This window comes from Saccopteryx bilineata, chromosome X, assembly GCF_036850765.1.
Source record: "Saccopteryx bilineata isolate mSacBil1 chromosome X, mSacBil1_pri_phased_curated, whole genome shotgun sequence".
Taxonomy (NCBI): domain Eukaryota; kingdom Metazoa; phylum Chordata; class Mammalia; order Chiroptera; family Emballonuridae; genus Saccopteryx; species Saccopteryx bilineata.
The window spans coordinates 75712490-75738159 of record NC_089502.1 but is presented as its reverse complement, the minus strand read 5'-3'; the positions used below and the strand labels follow the sequence as shown (position 1 = coordinate 75738159).

Genomic DNA, 25670 nt, shown 5'->3' with positions numbered 1-25670 from the left:
TAGCAAATGGGACATGTGGTTAAAGCAAAAGACCTAAGGTGATGGGTAGGGGGCATGTGGTTTGGGGCACAGAGGAGAGGTAGGAAGTTTGGACAAGAAATTCAGATTACTTTCCTTATGCTGCTCCCTATGAAATGGGTGCTTTGGTCTTCCTTCTAGCTCATGTGTGTGGCATCGCTTGCAGAAAAGCTCCTAGCATGTAAGAAGTGCTCAAGTCAATTTCAAAAAAAAAAAGGGGGGGGAAGCTTTATTTGCAAAGAATAAACCATTAATTTACACAAACTTACATCCCAGTTTATATACATTATGTATAGCTTATATACACAGTATCTCACACTGTATGCTGGCCCCCAAAGCAGCACTGGGCCTGCTCCAGTCCATTCTCACAACAAAGCCCATGCCCTTACCCCACCTGGAAGCTTTTTAAATAAAGAAACGACACACCCTGACTCCCTTTGGAGAGAGCCCTGACATGGGTTAAAAGAAAAGAATCAGGTTCTTTATTTGTGCTCACATGGCCTAGGGGACCTTCCAGGCAGGAATGGAGCCCGAGGCCGCACCAGGGAGGCCTTAGGACTTCCTGGTGTTAGGCCAGACTAGAGCCTTCCAGTGCAGAGGCAGGAGCTGGGAGAAGGTCTTAAGGGGGCCAAGCACTTCCAGCTTTGAGTGGAGGGGTGGAGGAGGGGCTATGTGGGACAGGGACTTCTCTGCTCAGTTTGAAGTTGTGGCTCATTCACCTTGGGCAGGCCACCTTTCCTCTGTGGGCCTCAGTTTCCACATGAATAACATGGGGCAGAATGGAGATTGGGATGGATCCCCACAAAGGGCTTCCCTAGCTCTAAATGTCTCTGAATCTATTTGCATCCACCAGGAGTTACATAAAACACACACACTCACATGTGGATCAAAGTCTTTTTCACTTCCAGAGTTCTTAGTCCTTTCGTGCTCAGCAAAAGAAATTTACCTCAGGATGGGTGAGGGGGGAAATAAGGCAAAGACTACATTTTTTTCATGGAAATAATAACTGAGTAGCCCAGTGGCTGATTTCTGGGCCAGTTTTGGCTGTTGAAGTCCAAGTAGCTGGCAAAGGCTGCTGCTATACAATTCTCCTTCAAACCTCTGTCATATGCCTGCTCACAAATGTCCTTGTCACATTCTCCATGCTAGACTTAGCCTTCTGGTAAAACCACATCAGCATAATTCCAAATGGTTGATCTGTGCCCACATTCTCAGATTAGTGAACTGCTTCACTACTTGGCCAATAATTTTGCTGCAACAGGCTCCCCAGCTACATATTTGCTTCCCTCATCACTCTGCTCTCTAGGGTGGAGGGTTCATGATGAATCAAGGGTTTGTGTGAGTCCTATCTTTCCTACAACCCGTCCGGATCTGGAGAATGTCCGTTAGGGCCACAATTGGGAAAGAAGCCTTTGCCTTCCTTCTCTTCACTTTTTGGGTTTAGAACCAGTCTTCACTCCTCCCTCCATCCTGCAGAGATCCTGACATCTGACGTTCTCTGTGGTATGGTAGAAAGAGACTAGGGGTCACTCAGTAGTGGTGAGAAGTGGCCAGCTCCCATAACCGTCTGTAGGGTTAGCAAAGAAGGATCTCACTTGCAGTGGGGGATCCATACATAATGAATGGCTGCTTGGTTCATGGGCGGGTGAGAGAATGGAAGTACTGGAGGCCTGCTGCTTGCACATGGCGCCAAGCTGGTTCTTCTGAACAGAAGAACTCTAAGGCTGATGGCTGTTTCCTAAATAAACATCCCACTGTTTTGCCACAGAGCCTCTGGCAGCCAAGAGTATAGGAATTACCATAAAAAAATGAAAATGAATGTCTCTGGGTTTCTCCCTAAAACCCATAAGAATTTGGGGTCCATATTACTACTTTTACTGTTTCTCTCAGGACCCCAAATTCAACACAGAGCAGCAGTGCAATGGAATAGTTTTGGAGTCAGACCTCACTGAATGAAGTCCCAGGACACTGATTTCAGCTGGGTGAAATCCCAGTCATAGCACTTAACCTTTCTGAGCCTCATCTAAACAATAAGATTAGTAATATTATCACAGAAGATAATAAGAGAGGAAGTACATTCCAAGATTTAAGGAGAAATTCTCATCTGTTAATGCTACAACTGAGGACTGTCTAGGGCACTCTATAGGAGCCAGGGCCAGACACACGCCTAAGCTTTGCTTCACTTGGGGTTGTGACGCAGCCATCAGCAACTAGACAATGGCAGTGTGCTCCCCTCCTGCCCGGGCCTTCAAAGGGCTGAGCAGCGCAGGTGCTCAGAAAGGGAAGGTACAGCTGAGAAATGAGTACCTGCTGTTGGTAAATTTCAGCTGCCCAAAGGAACTAACTCCTCATCTCCTAAAAAGGAAACCTATTTCATGAGCAAGAGGAGAAGACTGTACAAGACCAGTCCGCACAGCTTTGGGCTGAACCCAGCACCAAAGGTTAAGGCTGGGCACCGGCAGTTAAAACTGTGATTGGTTTCACCATATGATCTGGTGGGAAGCCTCAGAAAGTGGTGACGGTGTCTTTGGGCCCCACTAGAGGGCAGAGCCCTGCCTAGATGCCCGCTTCTTCTTGAGCCTCGATTCAGGGAGCAGCGCTGGAGCTCATGCTGATTGTGCTCTGCCGTGGCTTTCTGAAGCCAGGGCCAAGAAGGGTGGGTTTGCCGGGCACCAGCTGCTGCCCTTTCAGGGAAGGCCTGGGCTAAGGACCACCTGGCTTGCAGCAAACTTGAAAGAGACCCCTTCCCTATCTGCACTTCTTGTTCTTCCTGGGTCAGGCGGAAAAGCCCTGCCTTGCTGATGCCGAGGGGCAAGCTAGGGTTGGAGAATTCTGGTAAGCTATTCAAGCAGCTGCCTAAATACTGGGATTTGAAGGGACTTGTGGTAGTCCCTTCAACACTTTGCCCCCAGACACAACTCAACTAGATGAATATGTGTGTTGCTTAATAAATGGAAGAGTCTCTGTGCCCAGCTAATCTAAGGAGTATCCTAGACTCACATCAGCACAGGTCCCAAGTTAGACACCTGTCTCAGACAGAGGTAGGCTCTGTGGAGAAAGACAGGAGGTGCATGCAGGCTGGGAAGGGGGGCAGTTGGGAGGGAATCTAGGGACTTTTCTGAGCCTGAAACACAGTTGGACACAAAGTGAAAGACATGTGACCCCAAGTCTGGTTTCAGGTTCTCATGCAGGCAGGTTTGTGGCCATTTCCTGTGATTGCTCCAAGAAAGAGCAAACAAACCTCCTGTCCCCAAAGCCTGGCAAGCTGCTGCAACCTGGCTCCCTGCCTGAGTGGGAAGAGCTCTTGAACCCTGTGGCTAGCTGCAGCGCAGAGCAGCAACAATGCTCCCACTGCCCAGGATGCCTGCTTGGAACGGTCCCTCTTAGCCTCTGCCACAAGCACCCATCTCCTCTGCCCTCCCCTCCCCTTAGGCTGCAACACTCCCCTGCAGCCTCACCCCACCTCAGAGCGAAGCAGCAGCCCCATTGGGGTCGGGACTCTGTCCCCACAGTCTGGAGTACACCTCTGCTTTTTCTCGCCTGCTGTTGGGGACCATCACTTTAGTGCAACAAACGATAACTCTGACAACTGGAACCTTGAGGTCGAACAGTCATGCTATGAGCCAGTCAACATGAAGACAAGGAAGATGGTTCTGCTTCATGTAAACCGTGAGGCTTCGTCAACTGTCCTGTTAACTCAAGGTCATTGTGGAAAGGCAAGCAGGTCTTGTCATCCTGGAGTCAATGGGGAATAAATAGCGGTGGGGCATTTCTATGTGCAGCTGCAATGCCATATTCCTCACTCCACAGCAGCACTTAGAGGTTTGGGGGTGTCTGGTTCCCAACTCTGGGACACGGGCATAGGCAGGGGCAAAACAGGGCAAATCTAGGATGCAGGGGCCTCGCCCAGCCTGATGGCCCCAAAGAAGGTGGTGTGCTTGCTCATATTGATAGAGATGTCAGCGTGCACCATCTTCACAGCGATCTTCTGCCGGGCTTTGAGGAGGCAGACGCCTGCGGTGTAACACGTGTTGTAGTTGGTCTTGCCTGTCTCAATGCTGCGGGTACACTGCAGAAAGGGCTTCTCGTCCACCACCACCTCATAGCTGGCAAAGTCAGTGAAGTTGATGTAGTATACCTGGGTAAGAGGCAACAAGAAGGGATTGGGGGGGAGAGGAAAGTGGGAGGACCCTCCCCTGTCATGACAGATGGTACTTTCTCAGATAAGGGGCTGGTATACCTTGTGAAGGGGCAGTGCCACCTGAAGGCATGCTAGTTAGCCAACAGTAAAGGTGGGATGGCAGGCTTATTCTCTGCCTGTCCTCTATCCCATGGCACTTAGGCAAATCTTTCACTAGCACAGCAGATGTAAACTCTGAAGGAAAGAACCATGCCTTATTTGCCTCTTGACTTCTTCAAACCCACCCCACCCCCATCTGCCCTAGCATGAAGCATTATGCTCTGTACACACACAGGTGCTCAATGCTACAGACATAAATGAGCGCCACCTAACTTCCAGTTTCAAGCCCCAAGGACTAATATCAAGAACTATTTGAAGATAAACTTAGAAGTTACTGATTTCCCAGAAAGGGAACAGTGACAGCCATTTCTTTTTTTTCTTTTAAATTTTTATTTATTGATTTCAGCAAGAGAGGAAAGGGGAGAGAGAGAGAGACAGGAACATCAAACTGTCCCTGTATGTGCCCTGACTAGGAATCGAACCGGCAACCTCTGTGCTTCAGGACAATGCTCTAACCAACTGAGCTATCTGGCCAGGGCTGCACAAGTTGCCATTTCTTCGGCTCTTTTTTTTGGCCACATCCCCAACCCCTCAACCCCTGCTGTTTTTCTCTCACTGATTGTCATAGTGTCCCTTGGCCCTCTTATCTGATGACTCAGGAAACAGATCCAGAGTGATGGAGAGCTGTCCACCACAAATGAGATCAAGAATTTGGAAAGGCAAAACCTAGGCCCCTAGGTTGACTCTGTGGCCAGAAGGAAGTAAGAACCTATGTTCATTGGCCTGATGTCAAGGGGATTTTCCCATTTTGCATGGTGTCCAAAGCCCAAGGCCACTCACAATTTTCTCCTAGGCCCAGAATTTATCGTTCACTACCAAGTTTTGATCACTCCACCAAGTGGAGCTTAGGACAAATGGCCCATAGGACACTGTGTCTCAATCCTAAGAGGGGGCTCATCTGTCACCTTAAATCACTTTATCAAAGGTTGCTCCTTCCATGGGTTCTTCAGGAGGGAGCAGTGTATTCAGGTGCCACAGAATTTCTTGGGTCAGCACATGATCTGTGCCAGGATGCTTGGTGGACTTAGCAAACACTTGTTAACCCACCTTCTCTGGTTGTTCCCCTGTGAGGCCCTTCTGCTGGCTCCTCAGTCCTGTCCATCTGCCTGCTTGTTTCCCACCCCACAGAAGCCCCAACCTCAAGGCTCATCTACCTCTAGCTCTGAGGAGCCACCCAGTGGAGGCAACCAACAGGGGTAGAAGCAGATGGGCACCAGTAGAACTGGCGAGTGGGTCCAGGCAGGACAAGGACAAAAAGAGAAGGAGAAAAGGGCTGGGAGAATGATAGCGGGAAATAAGCAAGGAGAACAGACACAGAAAGGCAGAAAAACAAATGGGAGAAAGAGGAAGGAAAGATAGTCAGAATTTTTTTTTGAGACAGAGAGAGTTCACAGCAGCAGTATTCATTATGAAGCTAGCAGTGTAGGGGGAAGGGGCTCTCAGCAGCCCTGGAACTGACTTTCAAAAAAATGTATTGAGACAGAGTTCAAGTTTGGCAGTAGAACCAAACAGCTCAGGGGGTGGGGTGAGGAGAAGAACAAGGGCCTGGGGTCCTGCAGTGGGGAATCCGATGGCAGGGTGTGGGAGAGGCCTCTTTTTAGTTTTCCAATGATATCTGGCTAGGAAAACAACAACAACAAAAACAAAAACAGCCCCCTCTCTTTCCTCCTTTTAACTCCCTCCCAGTCTGGTGTCCCCAGACCCCTCACCCTCCAAAGCAGGAAGTTAGCCATTGGCTGGTCTTGGCTATCTCCACAGTACCCCTATGTGGCCTGCACTGGATCTGCATTCTGGATATAAGAAGAGTTAGGCCTAAGACCGTACTCACTTCTACCTGACTATAGATGAAGTAGGTGCCGTCCACCAGTACCTCCAGCTCCCCACTGCGGGGATGTAGCTTAAACACCTTGGGGTTCATGGTGATGCGAGACCAATCATTGAGCACTCCACCTGAAAGATCTCAGTATGAGAGAAGGGCAGTCACTCAGTACATGTCAGAATAATCTGGGCAATAGAAACAAGAAATGTCAAGCAATGCATTACTCCCACCCCTACCCCAATGCCACCTGGATAGCCCAGGAGGCCAAGTTTTAAGAATAGCATTTGGAATCACATAAAGTTTTCTGTTTGTAAAGTGGTTGTCAAGCTGGCCGGTCTGTCTTCCTGTCTCCTTCCCTGATCCCTTTTATCCAGAAAGGTCTTTAACCAAAACCTTCTAGCTAGAATTGGGGATGGGGAGTAAGAAGAGAGAGGGCACACTGACCTATTTTTTTTGTTGTTGTTCTGGCTGCACAGGCAACATTCAGACACTGAGTGGCAGACTAGCTCTTATTATTCTATTTTATTTCACCAGCCGGAACTCCTAAATTGCTCTCCTGTCTTATAGGTTAATGGATTTTGTCCTTCTGCATAAGAGATTCCTCCACACCCACTCCTTTTTGGAAAACCTCCCTGGGCCCCCAGGAAACTGCTTAGCCAAAGGAACTGTCTACCTGGAGACCCTTAGGGATTAGGGTGAGTCAGACTTCATGGCAGCCAGAGAGTGTGACTGCCAGTAATCAGGCTCATAGGGGAGAAGAGTATTTTATGAGAGGGAGGGGCAGAGTGCCAAGCAACATCAACAACCAGCCAAGAAGATGGTGAGGGTGTCTGGGAGCTGAGGCACTGCTGGCAAAGCTTTCATCTCTGAGCCTCACCTCTTTTTGGGTGGAGGGGCCATCATACTGCTTTGGCTGGACACTGAAAACCAGCATGTGAGGGTGGAGGAAGAGCTTCCCTTTCCATGCTGCAGAAAGAGAGAGGTGCCTTTCTACTCCAAGAGAAGGGAGTCCAAGCCTATTGGGCCTTCTGCCCTCAAAACTGTTCATTCATTCTTCACCCAAGAAATTACATTTTGAACATCCATCCTTGGTTAGTATCAATTGGCCTGCCTCTCTGAGGCATGAGGAAACTGGCCTTCTGGAAAAGCTGGCCATCTTCTCTTGAGGTGATAAGTAGATGGGATAGGAGTCAGGAGGAGATGCCCTGTGTCAGCCCCTTCAACACTACTCTGTATGATGACCTCCTACCCCGACCCCTCATTCTGTTCTTGGGGAACTGAAGATCAGCATTGACTGCTCCTGGGGATTGGCCTGGAGGGGCTGGGACTAGTGATGTGGTACTGGGAGCAAAATCAGTGGCTTCTGGCACAGAATAAACACTGAAGCCACCCATCCAGATATGCACACGTATCTATGTCCTGCCTGTCTTACTCCTCCCTTGACAGATGGTGGTCACGGCTCACTCAGAGTCCTGGGACCTAAGGCACCTGGTTCCAGCAAGACCACTTGGATTTTCATGCCATTGCATTCCTACTTATATTTATGAGACTATTAAGTCAGGCATCCAGGTGGCGATCCAGGGTGCAGCTAAGCCCAGTCATTAAGAAAGCTCAGCTCAGCCAGTTCAGGACTGACTAGGCTTTCAAAGCTGTCCCAATGTAACGGGTTCTTAGCCTCCACTTACTGTGCCCACACTCATAGCCTCTCCCTTCCCCTCCAAGCTCTGTAAGCATCTGGCATCTTGGCTGGCTTGCTGCTTCCCAAAGCTCCTGGGGGTTCATGAATTTCAGGCTTTGTGCATCCTGGGGACTGGACATTATTTCAAAGCACTGTTCTTTAATGAATGTTCATGTCTCTTTGGGAAGAAAACAAACCTAATCATTCAGTGGAGTGTACACACACATCACTGAAGTAGCATAGTTCAGTGAGAAGAGTCAGACAGATGTAGTTTTGAATTCTAGCTCCTACACTTAACTGAAATCTTAGGCCAGTTAATTAACCTCTCTGAGCTTCAGTTTCTGTCTGTGTAAGACAGCTAATACCTTTCTCATAAGGTTGTGGTGAGGATCAAGTACAAGACAAAGAAACCATGTTGAAAACTGTAAATTAACACACAGATATAAGGCATATGATTTATTATGGTATTGCCTGTTCTCTGGAACTCTGTTTCCCCATCTTTTAAAAGCAGGGGTTACATTAAATCACTCATTTTTAACGTCCTTAAACCTGCTCTCCCTTTTTGTAGACACTAGCATCATATACTTCCTGGAGAGTCTAACATGCCCCCCCCCCCCCCGCCTCTCCCCATGCAGACCCATCAGACAAGAATTTAAATTTATATAGTTGTCCTTTCTCTGATTTTTATTGTCAAAATGTTGATCAACGTACACATATCCTTGTGGTGACTCTGACAGAACCTCCATCTCCCAAGAATTCCCCATCTAGATGTCTCAGGTCCCTTTCAGCTTCCTCGCCAGTGTTTCCAATTGCAGGTTGGGTGTTGCAACCGGTCTTGGTGCAAGCAGTTACCCAGGACAGACAGCACAGGGCAAAATGGAACAGAGAATGGCCCCCCAGTGTCCAGGGTATCTCAGGGGTCTGGGAGGAACTAGGCTGGGTGATTATTTAGAAGCTGGGGGTATCGAAGAGGAGAAGCTCCTCTTAGTGAGAGAGCCTATTTTGACTCTTACCATTCTTGACTTGAATTGCTGACCCTTGGCCCTGTAGATGCACCACAGCTGGCTGGGAGGATGAGAAGGATAGAGAGGGGAGTCACTGTGAGAAATGACTGCTCTCTCAGCCACCAGTTTCCATGTTTCCACCTCTGACTTCTAGTCTCCTTTCTGGTTCCAATTCTGATCCTTCTTTCCTGTCTTGGGATGCTAGTGACCACAGTGTTACTGGAGGGTAATATGACTTTGTAGTTAGGCCACTTTCTAGCTATGTGACCTCAGCCAGATGTAATGCCTCTGACCCTGATTTCCCTAACTGTAAAATTAGAGTTATAAGAATCTCTGGCCACTTTCACAGGGATATTTGAAGATCAAATGAGGTGATGGATACAAAATTGCCCTGGAAGCCATCAATCACTGTGCAGCTGTGTAGATTTAACTGTGGCCAAACAGCTGTAGCTGAGGCTGAGATGAGACAAGGCAAGGCAGCAGAACCTGCCAATAGAGACAGATTAGGAAGCTCAAAGACTGGGGAGGAGCCCTTTAGACCATTAAGGCAGAAGTCCAGGCTGGGTTTGGCCTGGAGCTGGTTGGCTGACTTTCAAGAACATACTCTCATACGTCTAAGCTCCTGATCCCAGGAGGTCTGAGTGCCGACAAGGTGTCTGGGGTGGCTGAGGGAGTTGGAGGCCCAGGTGAATGAGGTCTGTCTGGTGGCTCATTTTAGCTGACTACTGTGTGTGGATATGTTGACCCTCTGTCTCCTGTGGAATAGGGAAAAATGGCCCTGGGAAAACTCAGTTCCCTTAGCTAACGGCAAGCCCTGGGGCAAAACATTTCTATTCTAGAGATAAGAGGGACTGTGAGTGGAAAACTCAGAACCTCCAGGGTATCCTCACAAAGGAAAGCTTCAGCATATTTAATAGGGAGCAAACTCAAAGATTGCTCTAGCCTGTGGCCTTCCTTCCTCCCCAGGAAGAGAGCAATTTCCAGCCAACCTGGTTTTCTCGAGTTCCAGCTTTATCAGCAGCACCTGCAAAACAGGACAAGACAATCAGAGGGTGGCTTTTTCGACTTCCCTTTCTCCTCACCTAGGCAGCCAGTGGCAGGGAGCCTGGCTACCTATAGCCAAGCTTTAGGAGAGGTAAGGACACCCCTTCCATCTCTCTCACTTGTTCTTGACCTGCATCTTCAGTGGGCCCAGAACCCAGCACCAACATTAGCCTCTTGCCAATGATGGCCCAAGGCAAATCCCACTGAGCACCCATGGACACAGATGAGAGAGCATTCCTGCGACTATGTGACCCAGAGATAATGCTGTTTTCTTCTTCAACCTTTCGCTTCCTTTATATTAATTTTCTTCATAGAGGGCATTGCCATTTGTAAATATCTTGGTTCTTTAATTGTCTCTCTTCTCCTCTAGGATATAAGGTACATGAAAACAGGGACTACTTATCAATATTTTTTTATACATAGAAAGTGCTCAAGAAATATTTATAGAAAGATTGAATGAAAGAATCTCCAGCTCTGTTGTGGTGACAGTAACACTGATTACCCCTGTTTCTTTTTTTTTCTTTTTTGTGAGAGGAGAGGAGATAGAGAGACAGACTCTTGCATGTGCCCCAACTGGGATCCACTAGAAACCCCTATTTGGGGCCAATGCTGGAATCAGCTGAGCTATCCTCAGTGCCTGAAGACACTGGGACCAACAGAGCTATCCTCAGCACCTGGGGCTGACACTCAAACCAATAGAACCACTGGCTATGAGGGGGAAAGAGGTAGAGAAAAGGGAGAGGGAGAGGGAGAGGGAGAGGGAGAGGGAGAGGGAGAGGGAGAGGGAGAGAAGCAGATGGTCACTTCTCCTGTGTGCCCTGATCAGGTATCAAACCTGGGACATCCACATGCCAGGCTGATGCTCTTTCACTGAGCCAACCAGCCAGGGCTGATTAGCCCTGTCAAACTATGAGTCAAAGAATTTAAGTCCTGCTGAAGAATTCTTGGACCTAGAGAAGTCATCTGTAAAGAGCCCATTTCTTTTCTTTTCTTTTTTTTTTTTTTTTTTTTTTTTTTTTTTTTTTACAGAGACAGAGTCAGAGAGAGGGACAGATAGTTACAGACAGAAAGGAAAACAGAGAAATGAGAAGCATCAATTCTTCATTGTGGCACCTTAGTTGTTCATTGATTGCTTTCTCATATGTGCCTTGACCGGGGGACTACAGCAGAGCAAGTGACCCCTTGCTCAAGCCAGCGACCCTGGGCTCAAGCTAGCAACCACACACTCAAGCTGGTGAGCCCGCGTTCAAGCTGGATGAACCCGTGCTAAAGCTGGTGACCTTGGGGTTTTGAATCTGGGTCCTCCATGTCCCAGTCCAATGCTCTGTACATTGTGTCACTGCTTGGTCAGGCAAGAGTCCCTTTTTTTAAAACCCCAAGATACAGGAGAGGAAAATAACTGACCCAACTCCAGGCCATCTGACTGTTGTCAAGTCCAATTAAGCAGGTTTGGATCTGCATCTACAGCTCTTGGATGCCCTTCTAGCCCCAAAGGGAAAGATGCAAAGAGATTAAATGCTATTTGAATGGCAATGTGATAGGGTAAGGATGTTGTGCAAGAACCACTTGGTTCCTTGACAAGATGGTCTTGGTGCCTGGATTTGCTTCTTTCACACCCTGAGTGATTCATAAGTTTTCAACTCCTTGACTGTCAGCTACTACTTGTCTACCTCTTTAAGAAGGGCTCTTTAGAGTTCATGAGAGAAAACTGTTCTAGAGATGCTATCTTCTCCAGTCCCCAACATTCCTCCCCATATCAATATCAGCACAAGAGTAAGATGATGGGAATCAAAGCAGACTCAATCCAACTCCTACAGGAACTTCAGTCAACCATCAAGGCCTCTGTCTCAGGCTTTTATGAGTTCATTGGCCCACTACCGGGAGGCCTAAAGTAAGGAAGGGCTTGTGATGGACGGGTTGAGACAGGTCAAGAACAGGTGACCCATCCTTGACAGGTTGGTATAAATTAGAAGTTACAGCCACTCAGACCCTACTGGCTTGTTTAATCTCTGGTTTACACCGAGCTAGGAGACCTGCATTTCTTATTACACAACAATGCCACCAGTACCATTTGAAACTGCTCTCAGGATCACCCAGCCTTGCTCTATTGAAGTACTGGTAAAAGAGCCTCAGAAAGGGTAGAGGCACAGGAACTCACCAGAAGGTCCCTGGAGGCCAGGGGGTCCTTGAGGACCAGGAGGACCTGGAGGGCCAGGTGGTCCCATAACAGTTGTTCCTGGAATTCCAGGAATCCCTGGAATCCCTGGAGGTCCCTGGGGTCCTGGAGGTCCTGGAGGTCCTGGGGGGCCATTTGGCCCAGGAGGTCCTGCTTTCTTTCCTGAAAGACAATATTCAGTGTTACATTTGTAATTATTGACTGAGAATGTACTGTCAGGACATCTGTGGACTTCCAACAACAAAAAGCACTCTGAGAATTCTTGCTATTAAAGAGGTGAACATCTTTATCTCACCTCTCTTCCCCTTTTATGAATAATCATTTATAGTTGGGTTTGAAGATAATAGAAATAAATGTTCCTCAAGGAGTTCAGTCTAGTTAGGAAACAGACAGAGTCACAGGAAGGTAGAAGTGCTGCATTCATGGTAGGGACTAAATGCTAAAGAGGTCAGGAAAGACTTCAAAAATGAGGTTTCATTTCAGTTGGGCCCAAAGTATCTGAATTACCAAGTGGATTCCTATTTGGAACATTGAGAATTGGTTATTGTTGAAGAGAGTGTCTTTCATGTTTACTTCCCAGTTTGATGGAATTTATGCAGATAAAAGAGAAAGCTAGGAGGACAACCTGCCCTTATGAGTAACATCAGACCCAGGAAGATTTCCTGTAGGAGTCAGGATATACAGGAATGGGGTGGCATGGAGAAAGTGCTCCCTGGGAATGAGGAATGGGAAGGAGTTTGGGAGATGAGAAGTGAGAGAGGGTGGAGAGAGACAGAGAGAGGGAGGCAGGGAGGGAGAGTGAGGAGAGGGAGAAAAGAAAAGGAGAGGTAGAGAACAGAAAGAGCTGAGGAGGAGGCAGCAGATTTTGCTTTTTCAGAAGATCTCTGGGGAAAGAAACTTCTGCATACTCCCTTGGTAACATGTTCCAGTGTTTATCACTATTAGGAAGTTTTCTTGTATATTTAACTGATATCCTTTTTGTGGCAGTGTAAGCTCTTATTCTACTTTGTGTAGCTAGAGAAGAGTAGCTACCATCATATATATAATAACCCTTATATTCTCAAAGTCATTGTCACCTATCATCGTCCATTTGTATAGGCTAAATAATTCAGCTTCCCAGTCTTTCATCAGAGGGCTTATTCTCGAATATATTATTAATCAAGCCCACAACTCCTCCCCTTTTCTTCCTCAGATCTGTTTAGAACAATCTTGACCTTCTTGTTCCATACTTCAGTCCTTCCAACAGTTCCACCAAGGTGTAGTTATGTTCACTGAGTCCTAACTGTGGTCTTGAACCCAAATCTTAGTTCCTCCTGTTTAGTTCCTCTGCTCTGTGCAGCCCAATTCCAGCAATATAGGTAGTCACTGATGAGTGTCTCCTTCCTCCCTTCACCTCTTTCTCACAATTTTTTGGGAGTCTGAGGAATGGAAACCTTTTATCAGACTCCACCACAGTGTCTTCACCTGTAGTACTTCTTTAGTTTTAAATAAAACCCTCGCAAATCTCACTTAAATACCTTCTTAGATGATTCCTGCTCCCCAGACTCTAAGGCAGGAGAATCCTGTCTTGACTTATCATGTGCTCCTTTAAGAATAATGCTCCATGTTCAAGTAACCCAATTCCCATGACAACACACTTAAAGGCCAGTTGTCTCTGTCTAACCACATCTGCAACCAGAATGAAACAATGGGGTCATTATGGGGCCTTTTCCCCAAGGAGGAAAGGAAGTAAGGTCTAGAGAGTCTCTCTCCTGGGAGAGTCTTTGTAGACATAAAGACTTAGAAGCAGGAAGCTTTAGTGTTTTCACTGATTTTAGCAGCAAAAGATTGGACCTTCCCAGCTTCTAGAGCTAACCAATTTCAAGATGCTGAACAAGAAAGCCATCTCCCTTCATATTTGGGAAGCTTCCAAGTAAAGCTTATCCAGCACTCAAGTTTCAATTCCAGCTAGTGTAGTGGAAAGAACATGGAATCTGTAGTCAGGAGATAAGGTTGTGAGCCCCCAAATCTACCACAGACACATTCTGGGCAAATCTCTTCCTCTCCCTGAATCTTAGTTTCTCCATCAGTGATTTCTCTAAGTTTCCTCCCAGACCGAGTTTCATTAAGAAGGAATGACTTACCCCTAGCAGTCAGGAAACTTCCTTAGCCTGGTTGAAGGTTTGCTTCTCCCTTATTGTTCTCTGGGCAGTGTGGACACAGAGGATGGTGCATATTAGGCTGTGCTGTGTCCCAGAATTTCCAGGCTTAACAGTGACTTTCAAGCTAGAGGGTGTTCTGTTGATAGTATGAACTTTGGTGTCAAGACTGTCAGTCTCATGCCCTGGCCAGACAGCTCTGATACAAAGGTTGTGGGTTCAGTGCCTGGTCAGGGCACATACAGGAACAGATCAATGTTTCTCTTTCTCTCTGTCTCTCTCTCTCTGTCTCTATCTCTCTCCCCCCCTCTCTTCTCTCTCTCCCCAAGATCAATAAATAAATTTGAAAAAAGGACTGTGAGTCTCCTGTGATAGCTAATGTAATTTTGAAAGAATTACAGCCAGAAATTCCTCCAGTCAAAGAGAATAATGTTTGCAGTGTAAGCAGAGAATGTTCACTTATGAAAACGTTAGAAGACATTTGGGAAAAAGCTCTTGCTCTGATCTAGTTCTGCAGCTGGTCCTCTTTGCTCCTTGGCAACCAGGTTTAGGCAAGTGTGCTTCTCATACTTGCACAGTCACAGAAAGTTGGTCCAGAGAGGACCATAACGCCTGCACCAAGAAGATGACTTTAAAGGATTGAATTCTTTCTCCAGATTTCCTTACATTAACAGAGCACCTCATGATACAAAAGCCCAGAGACTTTTGTACTTAGAAAGTTACCCTTTGTAGTTTCAGATGAAAGAATATGTACATTATTTTCAAAGCTGACCTTCATGAAAGGGTATTTTGCTAACCTTTTTAGCAAAGTCCAAATTGTTGAAAGAACAATTAAAAGCTACTGAGTGAAAATGTGTGTGTGTGTGTGTGTGTGTGAGAGAGAGAGAGAGAGAGAGAGAGAGAGAGAGAGAGAGAGAGAAAGAGATAGGGAGACCAAATATAGTGTGGAAGGGAACACATTCCTTTAAAGAATCATTAAAAAGGAGGCCCTGGACAGTTGACTAAACAGTAGAGTGTTGGCCCGGTATGTGGATGTCCTAGGTACGATTCCCAGCCAGGGCACACAGGAGAAGTGCCTATCTGTTTCTCCACCCTTCCCCCTCTCCTTTCTCTTTGTCTCTCTCTTCCCCTCCCACAACCACGGCTCCATTGGAGCAAAGTTGGCCCGAGCACTGAGGATGGCTCCATGGCCTCCACCTCAGGTGCTAGAATGACTCCGCTTGCAGTGGAGCAATGCCCCAGATAGGCAGAATATTGCCCCCTAGTGGGCATGCCAGGTGGATCCTGGTTGGGCGCATGCAGGAGTCTGTCTGACTGCCTCCCTGCTTCTAACTTCAGAAAAAAATAAAAAGGAGTCATCCCTGGGCTTGTGTTAGGAGCAGAGGGTGTCCTCGTTCAAGCCAGGTAAGCATTCCGGGTTTGTCATAATTTCTGCCTTAAGCGAATGTGACAAGAGTTAAAAACTATGTGTTTGAAAGTCAAATTCAGTTTCTTAAAAGACAGACTATCTTATTGAGTGCCCAGGTTCCACAGGGAAAGGTTTCCTCATAGACTCCAGCCTTCTGGCTATTTCCCTGCTTTGCTCAACTCAGGTCTGCAGGAGGCCAAGCCATTCCTCATCTTTACAACAGGGAGAAGGTTTGCCATGTGGGCCATGGTACTTCGAGCCACCAGAATACCCTAGTGCTCAAGGAAACAGTAGGTGGCAGCTGAAGCCAGTCTGTTTTGTCCTAGTCTGGGAATGATAATCTATCTTAAAAGTTCCAGAAATCTTAACAGACAAGATCATTTCAATTAAAACATTTTAAAGAAAAGTCATTAATTTCCCTATTTTCCTCCTGGGTCAGAAGACAGAAATAAATAGGTACTCAGAACTGGTTTTATGGTAGGTTCTCTTAGTCATCAGGAGTGAACCATATTGTCTGTTCCTGAGCTTGGAACTTGTTCTATCTTTGGATTCTTTTCAAGTAAGCAAACACTTGTACAAGCTCTTGGGCCACTCCAGCAGCAAGTACACCAGGGACTCACTGACCCAGCGAAGACACAACATATCTTCCCAAATAGAGCTTTGAAAAGGCTAAAAGATCAAGGGTTACTCCTGCCTAATTTTTCCATTACACAGAAAATTATATTGAAACTCCAAACCAAGAAGTGCCTTCCCTGACTATCTGAGAATTATGATAAGGATAACTTTTAGGCAGAAAAATAGGGTACTGATATCTCTCAGGAGATCATATAGGTAGTCCTTACAAGCTATCCCAGGACTTCATTTATACCTGATCACTGACTTGATAAAGGATGGGGGAAAAGAGAAAGAAGAATGATAGGGGGAAAAGCAAGGAAGAATAAAGGAAAGAGATATGAATTGAACTGTATGGAAGAAGGAGCAAGAAAGAAAAACAAAATCAAGTTTTACATGTTGTCAGAGAGGCAATTCTGTCTTTCATGGATCATCAGTAAAAAACAATCTCTATTTTTTCTTCTTTTGAAGCTGCAATACTCAAAAAGATCCCATGTGATTAAATAAAATAATGGACAATCACGACTAAAAAACTACCATATAAAAATTCTACTCCCTGGATATTTTCTTCTTCTAATTTTAGAAGAGATGTGCCATAACAGCAATTTTGTCAAATCAGGAACTTAACTTACCTTTTTTCTTGTTTTTAACTGGACCTGTTACAAAAAGAAAATGGAAAATTAAATCACTGGAAATTAATAGAAAATCTTTGTTCTCCAAGACAGTCACAGGAGGGACCCCAAGACACTGCAAATCTGAGGGAACCTCATGCCAAGGTTCAGGTAATTAATTGGCAAGCTATCTCTCAACTATCAACTTCCCCAGTCTGTTTCTGACTGTTGTAACAAAAAAGTTACAAGGAAGATTCTTTCCTAGGGAAGAAAAAAACCTTTCAGGCTGCTTTTAGAGTGAGGGAATGGTTGCTTCTCCATAGAGTTGAAATGCCCAGAAATGCAGAACTCAACAACCTTAGGACGGCATTCCAATAATTCTGTGAGTCCTGAGGTTGAAGAGTCATGCATTCAGGTGAAGAACTGATATGAAGTCTCATGAGTTGAATCTGGAAGGAAAAAAAGAGTCACTTTCATGGGAGGAGCAGAGCAGTGGCCGTTTACTTTTTAGTCACATCCTTATCATGATTTAAATTGTTAGTAATTAAAAGGATGCAACCATAGTATATTCATGTGGGGACCACATGCACTCAAACTGTAATTTACCATTGATTAACAGACACTTTAAAAGAGAAGTGTCAACAGTTTTATCAACAATGAAAGCACAAGAATTCTCTTGGGAATTACCTCCAAAGAAAATAATTCTAATCAACTGACGGCACTCAGAAAACCCAAGGCCTTTCTCATATACTTAGGTAACAACCTATATACCCGGACACGGTGCACAGTTCAGGTGCCTTCTAGACATACTTTTCCCTCCTGAGAACTCAATTCTATTTATTCTGTAGGTATATTGGATTTCCCTTCCCTTCCCTTCCCTTCCCTTCCCTTCCCTTCCCTTCCCTTCCCTTCCCTTCCTTCCTTTCTTTCTTATCTTCCTTCCTTCTGTTCTTTAAAAAATTTCTTTAGATATTGGTATTTAAAATCTGTTCCAAACTTCAAACTATTGGAGGGCATTAAGTCATGGAGTTTACAAAAAGAACACCAAGCATTTGTATATTGTTTTCTATTTTATAAAACCTATTTCCATCTATCATCTCACTTTGTCCTTGCAGGCTAGATGAGAAGTCAGTCAAGTCTTTAAGCTGGAGGGATGCCAACTGTGGTCATCAGAGCTCACACAGGTCCCTTGAAAACCAAACCAATGTCAATGAAGACTGCCCTGGCAAAGTAATTTCATGTGTACCAGTAGGTATTATTATGTGCAAGGGATGTTTTAGGTTGGGTTTAGCAACCTGCTGCACTTAAGGTCATAAATTTCCATTCTTTTATCCTCATTTTTCTCCTTTCTCATCTCCCAGTCCTTTGTATTCTTTCTTTGCTGCCTATTCTTTGTTTTAACAGCACTGAGGATTCTTGAGAAGGGCATGGAAGTTCTGGCAGGGAAGCACAGCTATACACATACTACTGACTAAGAAGCAGCAACTAAACCTGAGACGGGCCACCTTCTTGAACAAGAAAGCTATTTGAGGAAGAATTTATACAGAAAGGCCTAGCTTTCAGCCAGGTACCAGCCAGCCAGTCAGCTATCTCAGCCTGGGGAGCACTGGGATGATAGACAGTTTGTGCCAAGTTTTAGACCATTTTAGCTAGATAAAGGGTTAGTTAGCACTCTAACATCAGATTTCAAAGCAGGCTTTGAGGAAATCATACCATCAACCAATACCCAGTCCTTCACCGGGCATGCTCATGGAAAGTAGCACAGTAAATAATGAAACATAACTCTATTCTCAAAGAATTTACAGTTAGATAGGAATATACTAAAAAGGAGAGACTTAAGGATGGTGGAGGGAAAAAATACTTCTTGAAGGAAGTTTGACCTAAATCATCAAGTGAAAAGAGGGAAAGAGAAGTTAAAAAATTTTAACATCTACTATTTTTTATACCAGAAAGAGCTACTCATTACACATACCTGAACACATGCATACATAGATACATAAAATAGGTAAGCAAGAAGAAAAAAAAGTTTATCAGAACATCCACAGGTAACCACTATTAACATTTTTAAAAAATATTAAGTGAGAGTCAGGGAAGCAGAGACAGACTCAAGCATGCGCCCTAACCAGGATCCACCCAGCAAGCCCACTAGGGAACAATGCTCTGGGGTCCTTGTTCTATTGCTCAGCAACCAAGCCATTTTTTTTAGTGCCTGAGATGGAGGTCATGAAGCCATCCTCAGTGGCCAAAGCCAACTCACTCGAGTCAATTGAGCCACAGCTGCAGGAGGGGAAGAGAGAGAGAGAGAGACAGAGACAGAGAGACAGAGAGAGAAGGAGAAGGGGTGAAGAAACAGATGGTTGCTTCTCCTGTGTGTCCTGACTAGGAATCAAACGTAAGACTTCCACACACCAGGCTGATGCTCTACCGCTGAGCCAGGGCCCACTATTAACATTTTTATGCTCATCTAGAAACTGTATGTTTATAAGTATGTACTTTTACAAAACAGGATCAAATAAAAATGTTGTTTGATAAATCTTTTCTATGTAAATAACTACATTTCTACATTATAATTTTTAATATGTGTACACCACCAGCATTATATAGTTAACTCTTTATATATTTCTAGTTCTTCTATGGTTTTATTTTCTTTTTCTAAATGAGAGGAGAGAAGATAGTGAAACAGACTCCTGCATGTGTCCGGACTGGGATCCACCTGGCAAACCCCTTCTGGGTCAGATGTTCGAATCAACCAAGCTATTTTTAGCACCTGAAGCTGAGGCGTTCTGCCTCCAACCAACTGAGCTATTTTCAGTGTCCAGGGTGACACTGGAACCAATTGAGCCACTGGCTGTGGGAGGGAAAAAGGGAAAGAAGGGGGGAAGGGATGGAGAGAGAAGCAGATAGTTGCTTCTCATGTGCGCTCTGACCAGGGATTGAACCAGGGATATCTCTGTGTCAGGCCAACACTCTATCCACTGAGCCAACTGGACAGGGCCAATTTCATTTTTTATATTTAAATCTTTAATTAATGTGGTATAAATGCTGGTATACAGTATAAGGTAAGGTGCTAACTAAAATTTTAATTTTAATTTTCCAAAATGCCATGACACGAAGAGGGCAGAGAGCAGCAGGGGCTCAAAGCCAGTCCTTTTTTCCACTTCATCTTGGGTCACCGAAGTGCTCTCAGAGAGCTTCTACTCAGTGGACATTTGACATATCTTTTAGGAGAAATGAGGATGAAAGAATATGGACAAGATTGTCATTAGATTGTGTCTCATTTCCCACAAGTGTTAGTGAGTACATCAGCTCAGCAGTAGAAGAGTTCCTTTTTGTTCTAATACAGCTAACCCTGACCAGTAAATAATTCTTATGAGTGTCAACATAAATTTCTCATCCAGGATTCTACAAACAGCATACCCCTTTCTTTCTCTTGACGCCATTGCAGTTTTCCAGCTTCTAGAGAGAAAATGCCAGGGAACTAGGGCGAACTATATAATACTAAATATGAACATCCTGAACCAGAAGAAAAGCAATAATCTCTGATGGGTTCTATAACCTTTTAGATATATTCACTTATTTTCTCGATATGATTAAGAACCTTTCTCAGACCTACTCTGAGCACTACCACTGTCACATATCTGTTTCTATGGTAACAGGCTACATTTACCTATCAATTCAATTCTCTCTGTTTATAACCATCATGCTTTGTGTAGGCAAAACCCACAAATGCATCAGAATGGGTAAGACAGCTGTGCAGTTACTGGGACTGCTATGATAGGAGTAAAACTGAGTTCTGACAGGTTTTGATCAATGTGGGCAGGCAATTTGCTACTCGACATTAAGAAAAGGGGTCTTGTAACAGCATCAGGTCCATGGAGGCCAGCAGCAGTCTTAGCCAGGTTCTGTTCTTGACTCAACCACAAACTGACCATAGGACAGGTAATCCTTTTCTTATGAATCTTCAACTTCTAAATTAGGGAACATTTTGTATACTTTGTCTCTACCCAAGGCTTAAGGTTCTGATGAAGATAAATGAGATAATATCTAAAGCTAACATTTCTTGAATGCATATGAGCAATGTACTTTGCTGGTTGCTTTACATATCTCATTTGGGTCTTATGCCAATCCAGTATTAGTATCATTATGCTTATTTTACCAATGAAGACACAGATTAAGTGAATTGCACTAGCTCACACAGCCCACAGATATTTTAAGATAAGCTGAAATTATACACATATAACACAATGTTATAGAGAGCAGAAATGTTAATCCTGGAAGGAAAGGGGGAGGGAATTGCAGGGAAGGGGTAAAGGGGAATGTTGTGGGGAACACGGGGGAGAGGGGATGCATTTGGAGGGACACTAGAATCTATGTAAACACAATAAATTTAAAAAAAGATAAGCTAAAACTTCTGAAAGGTTCATGTTATTTTATATGTGTTTTGAAAACTTAAAAATAAATGTATAATACTTTCAGTTTCTGGTTTGACATGTCAAGAACTTGGAAGTTGTCACTCCTGTACTCACAACAAGAAAAAAGCCGAACAAACTTAAAATCAACTCTTCTTAGAATAATCAGAGAACTGAAGTCAGAAGAGTTCTGAAAATGGAGAGAATTACAGCTTACCAGGTGTAGAAGTGTGCAGCTAAAGCCAGTATCAGTAAGAACACTTTAAAACTGCAATGGAAATATTGCTAGCAGCTCAGTATGGACTGGTTTAAGAGCTAAAAACTTCAAGGGAGTCCAGTCTAATAGGGGCCCCCACACTTTCATGAGTTTTACCTTTAACAGTCCAACCTTATTCTCACTGTGAAGACTGGAGAAAAATTCCCTTGTGCTCCTGGCAAGGGAGAGGAAAGGGAGCCATTTTGAAACATACCCAGATCTCTTTATTCTCCTTAACAAGGTCTTTCCTCAAGGAAAACTATTTCATTGGACCCTGACTGGAATTTTAGCACAGCTTAACTGACCTGGGGGACAGGAAATACCCAACTCAAGCACAGTAAAGGGTTGGGACCTAAGCATAGCACTACAAAACACCTGCCTGCTACTCACATTTTACTACCATACCGACAGTGTTCCTGGGATTACAGCTAAGAAAACTGCAAGTCTCAGACTCTACTTAGGAACTTCTAGGGATACCCCAAGGCAATAAGAGACTAAAACAATAACAATAGAAGATATTTTAGCCTCTGATACCACATCTACAGCAAACAGTAAACACAGACAAACACCTAGTAAAACAAAGAGAAAACTTCCAGGCTGAGGTATCCCAATTATTTTTACCCTCTATATCATGTCTCACTTTCAGCCCAAAATTGTAAGTCATACTAAAAGGCAAACACATATAGTCTAAAGAGGCAAACCAAGCATTGAACCAAATTTAGATATTACAGATCATTTTGGAATGATTAGACCTGGAATTTAAAATAACTGTGATTAACATGCTAAGGGGGCTAAGGGAAAAATCGGATGATATGCAAGAATAGATGGGTAATGTAAGCAGAGAAATAAAAAAGACCCTAAGAAAGAAGCAAAGGAAAATACTAACCCACATAAACGTAGCTAACTGATCTTTGACAAAGAGCAAAGTCAATCCAATGGAGAAAAAAATAGTTTTTACAGCAAATGGTGCTGTTACACCTGGATATCCACCTGCAAGAAGGAATCTAGACACTGACATCACACCTTTCACTAAAGTGATCTCAAAATGGATCACAGACCTAAATGTAAAACACAAAACTCTAAAATTCCTATCAAATGACACAGGAGAAAATCTGGCTGACCTCGGATTTAGCAATAGGTTTTTAGGTAGGACTCCAAAAGCACAATCCATGAAAAGAAATTGATTAGTGAATCAAAAGACAAGCCACACACTGGGAGAAAGTATTTTCAAAACACATATCTGATAAAGAACTTGTATTCAAAATATATAAAGAACTGTTAAGACTCAACAATCAGAAACCAATCTAATTAAGACATAGGCAAAAGATCTGAGAGATGCTTTACCAAGATATACACAAGAGATTGCAAATAAGTGTATGATGTTCAATATAATGTTATTAGGGAAATGTAAATTAAGATAGTTAGACAGCACTATACACCTATTAGAATGGCTAAAATCTCAAACACTGATAACACTATATGTTGGCAAGGATGTAGAACAACAAGAACTCTTAATCACTGCTGGAGGGGATGCAAAATGATACAACCACGTTGTAAGATAGTTTTGCAGTTTCTTACAAAGCGAAACATAGTCTTAGCACACAAACAAACCAGCAATCACACTCCTAAGTATTTAGCCAGATTTCTTGAAAACTTATGTTAACATAAAAACCTGCACATGAATTTTATAGTAGCTTTATTAATAATTGCCAAAATTGGAAACAACCAAGATATTCTTTAATAAGTGGGTGAATGAACAAACTGTAGTCCATTCATAAAATGGAATATTATTCAGCAATAAAAAGAAGTGCCTTATTAAGGCATGAGAAAACACAGAGAACCTTAAATACATATTGCTAAGTGAAAGAAGCAAGTTTTTTGTGTGGCAGTGACAGAGGCAGAGACAGAGAGAGACAGAGAGACAAACAGATAGGGACAGACAGGAAAGGAGAGAGATGAGAAGCATTAATTCATTCTTTGTTGTGGCACCTTAGTTGTTCATTGATTACTTTCTCATATGTGCCTTGACTAGGGGGCTACAGCAGATCGAGTGACCCCTTGCTTAAGCTAGCGACCTTTGGGGCTCAAGCCAGCGACCATGGGGTCATGTCTACGATCCCACGTTCAATCCAGCAACCCCGTGCTCCAGCTGGTGAGCCTGCGCTCAAGTTGGCGACCTCAAGGTTTCAAACCTGGGTCCTCTGTGTCCCAGTCCAATGCTCTATCCACTGCACCACAGCCTGGTCAGGCAAAGAAGCAAGTTTAAAAAGGCTCAAGGCTGTGTGGTTTCAATCCTATGACATTCTGGTAAAGGTAAAACTATGGAGACAGTAAAAAGATCAGTGGTTGCCAAGGGTCGGGGGAGACAGAGTAATATGGGAACTCTATTTCTGCTAAATTTTCCCATAAACCTAAAAGTGCTCTAAAACATAATCTACTAATTATAAAATTAAATTTATAAAACATCTGCTAGTTTGAAAGCAACACTGAACTGCTTGTAGTTCAACATGGACCTCTGAGTCCTGGCTCTATATCCACCACCCTCATGCTCCACATATCTCTTGCCTTTGTACCTTTCTTCATACCATTCCTTCTGCCTGAAGTGCCCTTCTATATAATCCATTTTTCTCTCAATGCCTACTTGTCCTTGGAGATTCAGCTCAGGCAACAATTCCTATGTGTCCCCATAAATTGTTGTACTTATCAAATTGTAATTTTCTGATCATGTGATTGTTCCATTTACCAGTTGTTAACTACTTGAGGGTAAGGACTATGCCTTATTGATCCCTGTATCTCTACCACCTAATAACATTTCTGTTAAAGCAGGTGCTCAATACAATTCTTTTTCTTTTTTTTTCTTTTTTTTCCCCCTGAAGTTGGAAACGGGGAGGCAGTCAGACAGACTCCCGCATGCGCCCGACCAGGATCCACCCGGCATGCTCACCAGGGGGCGATGCTCTGCCCCTCTGTGGCGTTGCTCTGTTGCAACCAGAGCCATTCTAGCGCCTGAGGCAGAGGCCATAGAGCTATCCCCAGCACCCGGGCCAACTTTGCTCCAATAGAGCCTTGGCTGCGGGAGGGGAAGAGAGAGATAGAGGGGAAGGAGAGGGGGAGGGATAGAGAAGCAGATGGGCACTTCTCCTGTGTGCCCTGGCCGGGAATCGAACCCGGGACTCCTGCATGCCAGGCTGACGCTCTATCACTGAGCCAACCGGCCAGGGCTCTTTTTTCTTTTTAGAGAGAGAGACAGAGAAAGACAGGAGGGATAGATAGGGACAGTTTCTGTTTATGTTAGGGTATATTTCTAGGCTCTCTACTCTGGTCTATTAATCTTTATTTCTATTGGTCCACCAATACCACACTGTCTTAATTACTATAGCTTTATGTTAAGTCTTGAATCAGGTAGTAGCATTCCTCCAACTTTGTTCTTATTTTTCATTATTGTGACATATTCTGAGTATATTTCTTATCCATACAAACTTTAGAATTAGTTTTTTGTTTTTTTTTTAATATTCACAAAGTAAAATGCTGGGATTTTGACAAGATTGCATTGACTCTATAAATCAAGTTGAGAAGAAATGATATCTTAACAATATTGAGTCTTTTTATCTGTGAACATGGAATATCTTTCTATTTATTTAGACTTTGATTTCTTTCATCAGAGTGTTTTAGTTTTCCTTATATTAATCTTGTACGTATTTTGTTTGATGTATACTTAAATATTTCTCCATTTTTTGGTTCTAATGTAAAAAAGTTGTTTTTTTAAATTTCAGATTTCAGTTGTTCATTACTGGTTTATAGGAAAGCAATTGACTTCTGCATATTAGGCTTGTATTCTTCAGTCTTACATTTCTTTATTAGTTTCAGTGTTTTATTGATTCTCTGAATTTATTTTACATAGGAAATTATATCATCTGCAAATAAACACATTTTTATTTATTTCTTCTTAATCTTTATAACTTTTATTTACTTTTCTTGCCTTTTTGCATTAGGTAGGGGTTCAGTGTGGTGTTCAATAGGAACAATGAGAAAGAACATCCTTGCCTTCTTCTCAGTCTTAGAGGGAAAGCATCTAGTTTCTCACCATTAGGTATGATGTTAGCTGTGGATTTTTAATATACTTTTTTAAATCAAATTGATGAAGTTCCCTTTATTGATAATTTGATGAGAGTTCTTATCATGAATGCATGTTGGATT

The 25670-nt window shown here is 43.9% G+C and overlaps 1 protein-coding gene across 5 annotated transcripts in view; it reads right to left on the bottom strand.

The window, feature by feature from the left end:
* Nucleotides 1-243: 243 nt before the first annotated feature.
* Nucleotides 244-25670, bottom strand: part of EDA (ectodysplasin A) — a 409324-nt gene continuing 383897 nt past the window's right edge. The window contains exons 3-8 of one of the 5 annotated variants that reach the window (XM_066249996.1): nucleotides 16830-16853; nucleotides 12022-12201; nucleotides 9809-9843; nucleotides 8829-8880; nucleotides 6147-6277; nucleotides 244-4156 (exon numbers count right to left, since the gene is read on the bottom strand). In XM_066249996.1, coding sequence (XP_066106093.1) covers nucleotides 3905-4156; nucleotides 6147-6277; nucleotides 8829-8880; nucleotides 9809-9843; nucleotides 12022-12201; nucleotides 16830-16853 — 674 coding nt within the window. In that variant the 3' untranslated portion in view covers nucleotides 244-3904. The remainder of the gene's footprint in view (nucleotides 4157-6146; nucleotides 6278-8828; nucleotides 8881-9808; nucleotides 9844-12021; nucleotides 12202-16829; nucleotides 16854-25670) is intronic. The other 4 variants (XM_066249997.1, XM_066250000.1, XM_066249998.1 and 1 more) reach the window with 4 other exon arrangements.